Consider the following 12,660-nt stretch of genomic DNA (forward strand, 5'->3'; position numbering starts at 1 on the left):
GTTACTGAAGAATACTTTGATGATCAGAGGCAAGCAGGTTATTATTTCTCTTTATCGAGACTTGATAAGATCCCATGTGTACTGCGTGCAGATCTCGTCGCCTGGGTTTCTTGGTAATGAGGAAGAGTCAGAGAAGATCCAGAGTTGAGTGACCAAGATTGTAGCGTGTCTATGGTATGAGCCTTACAAGAATAGGTTGAATTGTGGGTTAGAGAGACTGGTTGACACATGGAAAAGTGTATACAATCATATCAATCAATCGAATGGGTTGCGATGACTATGAATGAGTTCAAAGAGGAGTATGATAGATTTTGGATAATGCTTGACATGATGAGTCTAAGGATTTCTCCCCCCTCAATAAAAAATCTAAGGATCCCATAGTAATAATAATAATAATCTTATCTGAAGTTGTACATGTGTGATTTGATCAAAGCCTCATACAAGGAAACTACAACATATTTTCTGCTACATGTTATAGTCCTTCTGATCATTGCCAATAATTAGGGCCGATCCGAGAGTATCTGATGCACCCAGGCAAAGAAAATTTAGGCGTCCCCTATACATTGTCTATATATTTTTGTCATACTCAGACAAATACACGTACACCTACACATGTGGATATTTATAAAAATAATATCATTATGAACATTAAAAAAATTATTAATCAAAACCAATACATTTGTATACATATATGATTACTCCTAATATAAAAGATGTAATAATTTTCTGTATAGCAAGAAAATTATTACATCTTAAATACAAAAATTATGAAAAATTAATCTTTAGGGCTTTTGCTTTGGCAAAGTTTTGAATTAATTCATCTATATTGATTGTAGATGCAATTTCATGCTCTATAGATATTATTGCTAGATCAGGGAGTCGTACCTGAACCATCGTAGAGCGAGTGTAAGTTTTTGTAAGTTTTAATTTCGAGAACCTCCTTTCTGAACTTGCTACCAATACAGGCAATGTAAAAAATTCTCAAAGCAATAAACACATTTGGAATACTATTTTGTAAATTATTTTTGCATATGTATGACAGGACATCTAATGAGGAAGTATTTTCTGGAATTCGCCTTCCTATTATTTGTAATTTACTACGTAAATCTGTTCCGTCAATATCTCTAGAATTATCATGTGTTAAATAATTTTCCAATATCAAACATTTTTTAAGCAGTTCTGCTGAAGTAATATTTTGCAATTCATATATACTAAGCGCCTCCGTAGCGCAATTGGAAGAACGACGGTACATTGCGCCCTTCGATTGGAATAGGCCTAAGTTCGATTCTCGTCGCGACGGGAGGAATCTTTATCTGGTTGATTTCAATCGATGGTGAGTTAGCCGATCTCATTCGGAGGTAGCAGGGATTTTTCTCCCGGAAACTCGGGTTTTTCATCCCGCATACATACAAATCGGCCCTTCAGAACACACGCAATTTACAGACAAAAATTACTAGTTGTGGTGGTGTTGGAGGTGGGCGGTAGATGGCGTTGATTCGTAGTAGAGGTAAGGTGTAGAGTCAGTTGAAGATGTCCTCCCGCGATGAGTCTTCGGACTCCTTGGAGGTATCAGGAATAATAATAATAAATAATAATACTTAAAAGAAAACCAAACTTTTCGTTAATTGTAGATAGACATGTGCTTGAATTTTTCATCAACATATGCAATTGCGGTATCAATAATTGAAAAATAAAAATCTATATAAAATTTTTGTTTAAAATCTGTTATGAATTCATCCTCTGCATCATACATAAATTCTTTCTTTTTTTTCCCCCCTAAGTCTGTTTCTTGCTCCCCGAAGTCTTAGTATCTCTAGGCGATTGCCTAGGTTCGCCTAATGATAAAACCGGCCTGCCAATAATCTTTTGCATTGTTCTCACGAAGTTAGAAATGTGATCCCTCAACTTCATGTCTCTGTGCACCACCACTCCTAGATCCCTCCATTCCCCCTTTTCTTCAAAATTAATTGTAACCTCTCAGTCCCATCATTTTGTACAAAATATCAAGACCTTCCACCAGCTAAAATCTGTCACAGAGGCATTGGTGGTGGTATATTAAACCCTTTAAGGAGGATCTGAAGTGTGTCTATTCGAACCCTGTCCGTTCCAACTTAGTTATCAGCTTATTGATATTAGGGAAATTCAGATTTGCATTTTGCGATTAAAATAATGGAAAGTTCCTGCAGATAAGCATTCATTTTCACTCTAAATGTTTATTTGATTCTGCTGATATTATTCAGTATTTCTATATTGTTTCATCACGAGCATTTCTAGGATTTATTTTTTCCAGAATACTAATGCACATAATTATATATCTCAGAAATTGTTAGTCACCAAACGTTTTTGAAATATTCTAGAATATTTTATTACCTGCTGTGTTAAAAATTCATTATTATTATTATTATTATTATTGTTGATACAATTTGAAATAAGGGGGGAAAACTTCTTCCGAATGCTCCTAATTATTGTGTATCTGTTGGTTAAGCTCACAACATCCTGCTCTCTATTATTTTTATTATGTAAAAGTTGTCGTCCAGAGTGCGGTGTGTGATGGCAGTATTAAGCGTATTGAGTAAATTGCGATATTCACCCTCGTTGCTTCAGAAATTTAATGTGGTATCCTGTGGAAGATCGTCGAGAATAGGTACACATTATGAGTTACATTAATCAATACTTTGTGAGTTACTCTGATGCGAATTAAAAATATGTTTTCTTTTAGATTGCAGATTATCAGCAACAACAAGTGCAGTGGTAGGTCATTTCTTCCAACCAGCTAGATTAAATCCATGGTTTTCGCTTTGTATCAATTTTTTTAAAAGAGAAATGCTTGGAAGCGATAAGTTCGCAGCAGATGCTACAACTTTGGAAGCAAAGTCGAACAGTCAGCACTTTATACAGGAAAAGAAATTGTGCGATAAGACAGTTGCCAATTATAGTTTTGTTTCTTCCCCCCCCCATTCCTTTGCATTTTTGAGCACATAATGACCCTCACTGTTTCCATAAGAATTTTATTTTAATGACTCCTAAGGAGTTTCTCAATTATCTTTTAAGTGCATTTGACACTTCTTTGTCACTGCCCTCACGTGTGTTTTGGAGTGATATCAACTCACAGTTCTTATTTTATTCACAGATTCTTCAGTGATTTTTGTCTGTTTATAATAATTCAAATCACCCAGATTGATTATGAGTTAGCAGTTTCTTGATATGTGTAGACAGAATGAAACCACATTTCTTGAAATAATAAATAACAGGAAAAGGTTACACTGTTTTCAGTCGAGCATAACAATTTGTCGAACTGCTTACTTATTATTATTAACATCTGACCTCCATGGAGTCAGAGACTCATCGTGAGAGGTACACACTATCACATAACAAAGCTCGGTCAGCTCTGCCGTAAACTGATTCACCGTGTCTACATTCGCAACACCCTCAAGCAATGCATTCCACTCTCCATAAAAGAACATGCTCACACACCCTCCTTATATAGTTTCTAGGATGGCCTCTTGTTCTATCCCCTTCTCCCATTCTATGAAATATCTCTTCCATGTCAATCTGATAGCAACCTCGTACTATACATTCCCAAGACCACCGACCACTTTTGTGAATCTTCTCTGGACCCTTTCTAACATATCCTCACCACCATGAAAACTCGGTGACCAAATCTGTGTACAATAATCCATATGAGGCCTGATCAAGAGCTTATAAAATGGCATCAAAAGCTCTTTATTTCTGCATGTCAGGGTCCTCTGCATCATTGCCAATATCCACAGGACATCTTCGTAACTTGTGCAATGCAGCCCTGTGGAACATCTTTGAGACATTAACTTACTTGTACTCAACTAATGTGTAACATCCAGTAGAATTTTATTCAGTTGCATTTTAAGTGTGATCTGTGTGCCCATCATCCTCAACACACCCTTTCTAGTTAATGTTAAGATCTTGGATGTAGGAGCAGTGTTTTTCATTTTTTGCTTAACTGGATAATATTTAATAATCAGCAGTACCATACTTGAGCTGGTTGGCTGATTGGGTAACACTTCTGCTCTCCAGATGGTATCCTGAGGACACAGGATGTTTGTGAATGTCCATGTAAGGTGGTGCTCTTTCACACTCTGCAGTCACTTCAAGCCCCCCCCCCCCCAAAAAAAACAACTGATGTGTGGTCTCAAGAACATGGTTTCTGGATTATCTTATCCTTAGCTGACCCACAGCTCCAATGTATGAAAGGATTACACTTTTTAATGATACTGAATTCACATAAAAATATACAAATTTTACTGAAACGTAGTATGCCCTATATATGTATATATATACATAAAGAAAAAAAATAATAAAAGATGATACAAAACCTTTTCATGTGAATTTGTATACATCAAAGGCAGTAAGCTTATTGTATATTAGTATCATGAGTGGTGTAAGTTTTTAAAGAAATTGCAACATATATTATAAATGAAATTAATTAATAAATACTTGCAATATTTTGGCAAAGTCAAATTAGAAACAAAATATAGTGAGATATGCATGCAGGCACTACACTAAGTAAGGAGACCAAAGCATGTCAATTGAGAGTAAGCCTCAAGTCCTAAATAGTGCCTCACAGTGGGCTAAATTATGTGTCCTCGGTGTTTCCTGATGATGATAATTTGATTTTTCAAAATATTGCAAAGTATTAATTAAACTTATTTTAGTTAGTATATAGTCTATGTTGTAATTTCCTTAAAAAAATACAGTAGCGAATAGCTAACATATAGGCCTTACTCCCAGAGTAACGTAATGTTAGTCAATCCCTGCTCTAGAGAGCAAATATTTAATTTTTTTTTTTTCCCAATTACTTCAGACCTCCACTGAGCAATGAAAAATCATCTTCCACCTAAATATATATGTGCAACTTAGAAGTTGGACTACTGTACTCAAATTGATTATTATTAACAAACCTCCATGGAGTCAAGAGACTCATCATGGGCAGTCCCACTCTCATCATACCTGTACTTAATACATTCACTGGCCCTGCACTCGCAACCTCTCAAGCAGTGCATTCCAATCACCCACCACTCTCCATGCAAGAAATCTACTCCTCATCCCCTTTCTCACACCCACCTTATATAGCTTTCAGGGATAGCCTCTTATTCTCCTCCTGTCTCCAAATATTCTTGAAAAATCCCATACATGTTAATCTGTAATTACTCCTTACCAACTTATACGTCTCATATCTCCATCAGTCCTTTACTACACATCCCATCTTTGCTTCTCAAATTTGAAAATCTTACACTTAGCAACATTAAACTGACCCCATATGCTCATCCATTCATTAGTCTATTCAGGTTCTCTTGCAAAGCTACAACATCAACATAACTTAAGCCCTTTACAATGTCATTTGCATATAACTTAAAGAATAGCCCCAAAATAGACCCCTGGGGCATGCTACTAGTGACTTACCTTTTCTTGGATATCACTTCCCCATACACAGCCTGTTGATGCCTATCAGACAGCCAATCTCCAATCCAATGCACCACTCTACTCCAACCTCATCTGTTACTACTAATTTGTCATGTAGTAATCTATCAAAAGCCTTTGCAAAATCTAAATATACTACTGTGGATGCATACCCCCCCTTGTCCAATGTATTTATCACCTTGTTATAATAAGTAGATTGCCAAAACACGATTTTCCTATACCAAACCCTTGCTGTCCATTAAAGAGAATTCTACTGTTATCCACCCAGTTCTGAATCCTTGTCCTCACTAGCTTCTTCAACACCTTAATCACAACTCCAGACAAGCAAATTGACCTATGATTCGAAGCATTAGCCTTATCATCTCTTTTATGAAGTGGAACAATTTTGCTATCTTTCCATTCCTTTGGGACCTGGGCTAATATAAGACTCAATTTAGTTGAAATTATTGGATATGATATTTTTGAAGATAGATCATGTACTTGCAGAAGATGGATTATCAAAGAAAATATTATTCTTACATCCAGATTATCATCTAAGAACCAGTGGCGTAGCTGGAGGGGTCTCCAGCTACGCCAAAACTACGTCAAAAAATTGTGTCTCACATTTTTCATGTGAGACACAATTTTATTTTTCGATGATTCTTTTATTTATGTTAACTTAGTAATTTGTATTACTTACTTAATAATTAGTTTTTAACAACTATACTTACAACTAAAATAAACATAGTGTTTATTTTAGTTGTATGCATTAATTTAATTTATTTCCCTATACGTCATTTTGACTTTGTAGTATTTTTGGTGTGTGATGAGAGGGGCGACAAACTCAGGAACCTCCCCGGGCGACAAAAGTTCTAGCTACCCCACTGCTAAGAACTCCTAACATCCTGTAATAAATACTTTCTTGATTTTATTGTATCTGATATACACTAGTCATTTTTACAGAATGTGTTCAAGTGATTAGAAACAGTTGATTTTATATTTGTAAAACTTAATATCTGTAAACCTTATGTACAGGGAAGATGAAATATCCCTTTATAATGGTCACTCAAAAATAAAACTTTTTAGAGAAAGAAATGAGGTTAATTTGACTTATTATCTTCCCTTCTTTTCAGCCATTTTCTGTCCACTGCTGGACAAAGGCCTCCTCCAGCTCTTTCCACTTTTCTCTATTCTTGGCAATGGTTGACCAGTTTTTCCCAACAAAATTTGACAGTTCATCACTCCACCTTCTTTTAGGATGTCCTCGGCCTCGTTTCCCTTCTTTTGGAATCCAGTTCATTAGTATGGTGGTCCATCACTCATCTTCTCTTGTGGATAGATGTCCATCCCATTTCCATTTTAGTCGCGTATGATGAAGAATGATATCAGTGATGTGAGTCTGGCTTCTTATCCAAGTGTTTCACTTCTTATCTTTTAATGTGATGCCTACCATCAACCTCTCCATTTTTCTTTGAGTTAGTTTATTTGCCAGTGCTTTTTGTTAGCGACTAAGTTTCACAACCATATGTGATGGCTGAAAGTATACACTGGTTAAATGTCTTCCTTTTAAAACAGAGTGGGACATCATTGTTTTGAAAAATGCTTTTCAGTTTTCTGAATGCACCAGGCAAGTTGAACTCTCCTATTTATTTCCTTTTGGAGTTCCAAGTTTAGGTCAATGAGATGACCTAAGTATTTAAATTGTACATGTTTTGGTCATAAAGTATTACACAATAAAGATTTATTGTTACAAAGACCATATATTTACAACGTACTTAAGCTCTTACAAATTGCCTACCGGTTTCACTAGTAACTGACCAGCTTTCTCAAGTCTTGCATAGTACAAAAAAGAGGTAAATGCAAAAAAGGTTTCAAAATACAAAGAACCGTTAGTACCTGTTAGGTAGCTAGGGTGACACGTTCGCGTGACATAACTACTCAGCATCATGAACACGCGTAATATGATTATTTGCGTACTGTAGCTCTGTTGAACTGAGGGAGTTAATTAGATTTTTCCAGGTATCGTTCAGAATGGCCCCTTGATTTCTGTTTAAGTTACTTCCCGTACGTAGTACAACTGCTGCTTCTTTAAATACTCGATATCTGTAATCCTCGTCTACGTAGGGCATGGAGCTGTTATTCCAGTCTATAGTGTGGTTCGAAGTTGAAAAGTGATGTGCCAATCCAAAGAAATGTGCCAAAGAAATCGAGCTAGAAAATTTATCTCTGACGAGGAAGAAGTTCAAACAGAACACTCTCAAATAGCTACAACTCTATCACAAAATGGTTATCCTAGACACATCATCAACAAATTTCTATACATAGATAACCAACAAGAAAGAACAGTCGCCCAGCATATCTCAACAGCAGTCATCCCCTTTATAGGTTCAACTTCAATAAAAATTGCAAGATTGTTAAAGACACATAACATCAGGGTTGTATTTAAACCAACAAATAGCATAAGACAGGTCCTAAGATCCCCTAAAGACAGTGTGCCATTTTATAAATATCCAGGTGTGTATAATATTCCATGCACGTGCGGTCTTTCCTACATCGGACAGACTTCGAGAAGCCTGGAAATAAGACAGAAAGAACATATAGGCGATGTTAATCACAACAGAACGATCACCTCAGGATTGGCACATCACTTTTCAACTTCGAACCACACTATAGACTGGAATAACAGCTCCATGCCCTACGTAGACGAGGATTACAGATATAGAGTATTTAAAGAAGCGGCAGTTGTTACTACGTATGGGAAGTAACCTAAACAGAAATCAAGGGGCCATTCTGAACGATACCTGGAAAAATCTAATTAACTCCCTCAGTTCAACAGAGCTACAGTACGCAAATAATCATATTACGCGTTTGCATGTAACGCATGTTCATGATGCTGAGTAGTTATGTCACGCGAACGTGTCACCCTAGCTACCTAACAGGTACTAACGGTTCTTTGTATTTTGAAACCTTTTTTGCATTTACCTCTTTTGTACTATGCAAGCCTTGAGAAAGCTGGTCAGTTACTAGCGAAACCGGTAGGCAATTTGTAAGAGCTTAAGTACATTGTAAATATATGGTCTTTGTTACAATAAATCTTTATTTTGTATGACCTAAGTATGTATATGAAGACTCTTTCCAAGAAATTGTTTTCTATTATTATGTTTTTTGGTGTTACAAAATGATTAAATATGATTTTAGTTTTTCTCTGTTTATTTTTAGACCGAATGTTCTTTTCGTCATATAGGTCTTCTATCATTATATTAAGGTCTTCTGGAGTGTTTGCAAAAATTATGATATCATCTGCTTATCTTAGGTGTGTGAAGTTTCTGTTATTAATTTTTATACCAAGAGTTTGTCCAGTTTATATTATTAAATATTTCTTGAAGGGAAAAATGCTATCATAGTAGCATTTTTCCAGTTTTCTGTTATCTTCCTCTCTTCTAGGCATAGATTTAGTAAGTTTGCAACATGGTGAACACACTACCAAGTAGGGATAAGGTGGTTATTATTCTCTTTGAATAAGGCTACTGCATGTAAATCTAGTCACCTTGATTTCATAGCTATGAAGAAGTGGAGAGAACCCCAGAGGTGAGGGACCAAGATTGTTGTAGATCTATGGAATGTCCTCCATGCGAATAGATTGAATGTCTGTGTGCTTCAAAAACTAACTGATAGACAAATAAGAGGAGACATGCTAAAAACATAATCAATTATAAAAAGAATTTCATAGGATTGATACTGAAGACTTTTCCAATACATGGCAAAAAGAAAGAGAACAAAGGAGCAAGGGGGAACGTTACTCCTGGAAATTGTATAAGAGTGGGTTATCAAGGGTTTTAGGACTAGATTTTTTGCTTCAGGGTGGTGACTGAGTTTACTGAGGTGGTTGTGAGTGCTGTTAAACTGTGAATGAAATTATTATGTATATTTTGTTCTTCATTCACATTTAACATAACCTATCATATATTAAGCATGACTTGTTTAAAAATTATTTGTTAATCCCTTGCCTAAGAATTATTATTCATGTATTATTCCTGAATTTTATCAGCTATTATTTGATTAAATAATTTTAATGTATATTTTGCTATTGGAAGGACTCAGTGATAAATATCATTTATCTTATTTACTTTATTCTTTCAATAATATTATGAGAAATTATATGTATATAATTTAATATACCTTATATATATATTGTAACATATATTTTATTATTATTAATTGTAAATGAAATGAAGGAAAAAATTAAGTAACTGTAATATTTTTATTAATGTTTTTCATTACTTTCTTACATTACATTACAATACATTTACATTACTTTCATTACATGCAGTAGCCTTATTTCCATTTTATCTCCTTTCATGATTTGAAAGGAGATAAAATGGAAATGATAGAAGACCTGAATGAATTGTTTGAGGTAGCAAAAGAAAAGAGTGAGAGAGTTAGAATGATTAGTCTTTTGCCACGGTATGACAGTGAAATGTTTAAAAGGAGGGCCATAATTGCAAATGACTTTATGCGTTGGTTATGTATGACGAGTGGTGTGGAATTTGTGGATGTGTGGAGTGAGTTTGATGGGCGAAAGGATCTATATAAGATGGATGGCTTGCATTTGAATGGTTACGGTGTAAGAAGACTTGAGAAAGTGTTGCTGAATGTAGTGGATGTGCAAATTCAGGGAAACTAGATTTGTTAAGGGGGGGGGGGAGTAGATATACAGTCCTTAGGGATGCAGTTGAATGTAAGAATGAATATAATATGCTAGAGCAAATAAGGACAACAAACCAGAGTGGGATAGTTAATATAAGGCATCAAGGTAGGGTTGGGGCTAATGGGGGTCTTAAATTCATGTACACTAATACTAGGAGTATTAGGAACAGGAAGGAAGAGTTTTTGGCCATGGTTGGCACTTGCAGACCACAGGTTATTGGTATTAGTGAAACATGGCTGACTGTAGATGAGATAGCTAGTGGGATTGAATGTGATGGGTATAGTGTGTTCAGGAATGACAGAGAGAATAAAATGGGGGGAGGAGTATTGTTGATGATAGCTGATGAGCTACAGCCAAGGAGAATAGAAGTTGAATTGCAGGATAGAGAAAAGAGCACATTTGAGGCCATTTGGTGTGAGATTGTGGCTATCAGAATTAAATATACAATTGGGTGCTGCTATAGACCAGGTGATGGAAAAGATGGTGGTGACAGTATGCACAAGCAAATAGAAGAAATGAGTGGAAGGAGGGTGATTATTATGGGAGATTTCAACTATGGTCGCATTGATTGGAGTGAAGAGAGGACACACGGGAGGAAGGAAATGGATTTTATGCGGTTATTAAGGGATAACTATCTGCGACAGCATGTAATGGAAAATACTAGGGGTCAGAGAGTGCTTGACCTAGTAATTACATCTGAGGATTTGGCTGTAACAAATATGACCACATTGCCACCAATCGGTGAGAGTGATCATAGGGTCTTGACTTGGGAGGTGGCTAAAGGTGTAGAATTTTCAATTAAGACAGGGTACATGTGGAATTATCGGGCTGGAAAGTATGACAAGCTTAGGAGTTTGATTGGCTCAGTGCCATGGCATGTACAACTGCAAGGACTAGAAGTTGATAGTGCATGGGAGGTAGTTAAGAAGTGCTTGCATGAAGCAATGGCTGACTGTATACCTAGAGTCCGAATAATAGATCAAGTAGGGGTTAAATGGATGACTAACACCATTAAGCTTGAGCTGCAAAGAAAGAAACAACTATGGAGGGAATTTAAGGAGAAAGGTGACCGGCAGGCACATGAATGGTATAAATTGCAGGCCAGAAGGGTGACGAGTGTGGTAAGAAAAGCAAAAAAGGATTACGAAAGAACATTGGCCATGCAAGCTAAAGAGAATCCTAAACAGTTTTTTAGATATGTAGCAAGTAAAAGGAAAAATGTACATGGCAGAATGATTTTAAAGAATGCCGATGGTAGGGAGGTAACTGAATCAGTTGAGATAGTTGAGTTACTGAGTGAGCACTTTGCAAGAATATATCATCCAGGTGGTGACATTGCAGAAACGAATAAACCAGTAGATTATACGGGAATTGTGGTGAATGAAGAGGAGGTGAGTAGTCTATTGCATAACCTCAATGTCAATACATCTGTGGGATTGGATGGCATACCAGCTCGTGTAGTACGAGAAGCAGCTAAAGAATTGTCAGTACCCTTGACCATTTTGTTTAATTTGAGTCTCGGGTCTGGGTTAGTCCCGAGCGGGTGGAAGGAGGGGAAAATAGTTCCACTTCATAAAGGTGGTTCCAAGACTGCTGTTGTAAATTGCCGACCGATTAGCATATCAGGAATCATTGTCAAGGTCTTAGAAAAATTAGTCAAAAAAAGAATACAGGATTGGATAGATGAAAATGGGATATTGTATGGGGGACAACATGGTTTTGTGAAGGGTAGATCATTCCTCAGTAACTTGCTCACGTTTTATAACACAGTGACGACTGAACTGGATAGGGGTAGTGGGTTTACAGTGATACTACTGGACCTTGCCAAGGCCTTTGATAGGATACCACATGGAACCCTAATCAGTAAACTCAAGCAGATGGGGATGGATATAGGTTTGATGAGATGGATAGGAGGGTGGTTGAAGGAGAGATACCAGAGAGTGGTTTATTCAGGAGTGGAGTCAAAAAGACATCTTGTGGCTAGTGGAGTGCCGCAGGGCTCTGTTCTTGGACCACTGCTTTTCAATTTGTTCATCAATGATATTGGAAAGGATTTGAGAGGAAGTGTTTACTTGTTTGCTGATGATGCAAAGTTGGGTAGAGCAATTGTGAGTGCACAGGATGTCAAAATTTTACAGGATGATTTGGATAGTTTGGAGGACTGGGCTAGGAAAAATGGATGTCAGTTTAATGTGGCAAAGTGTAAGGTTATGCACTTTGGGGTGAAAAGAATAGCAGCAGTATATCGCATTGGTGGAACCGTGCTCCAGGTGATTGATGAGGCCAGGGATTTGGGAGTGCTGGTGGATAGGGAGTTGAAGTTTAGGGGGCACATTGCAAAAGTGACTAAAACAGCTCACCAAATCACTTGGGTTCTGAAAAATACTTTAACATGCAGAGACAAACAAGTTGTTGTTCCTCTGTATCGAGCCGTGATAAGACCCCATCTGGACTTCTGTGCCCAGTTATGGGCACCAGGGTTTCTTCATGATGGGGAGGAAGTGGAGAGGGTCCAGAGA

The 12,660-nt window shown here is 36.8% G+C and overlaps 1 protein-coding gene across 1 annotated transcript in view; it reads left to right on the plus strand.

The window, feature by feature from the left end:
• The first annotated feature begins 2,489 nt into the window (after positions 1–2,489).
• Positions 2,490–12,660, plus strand: part of ND-SGDH (NADH dehydrogenase (ubiquinone) SGDH subunit) — an 80,031-nt gene continuing 69,860 nt past the window's right edge. The window contains exon 1 of the mRNA XM_090394744.1: positions 2,490–2,644. Within this exon, the coding sequence (XP_090250870.1) occupies positions 2,551–2,644 (94 nt within the window). The 5' untranslated portion in view covers positions 2,490–2,550. The remainder of the gene's footprint in view (positions 2,645–12,660) is intronic.

Source organism: Typopeltis vanoorti, chromosome 6 (genome assembly GCF_054136105.1).
Source record: "Typopeltis vanoorti isolate ZY-2024b chromosome 6, IOZ_Tvanoo_1.0, whole genome shotgun sequence".
NCBI lineage: Eukaryota > Metazoa > Arthropoda > Arachnida > Uropygi > Thelyphonidae > Typopeltis > Typopeltis vanoorti.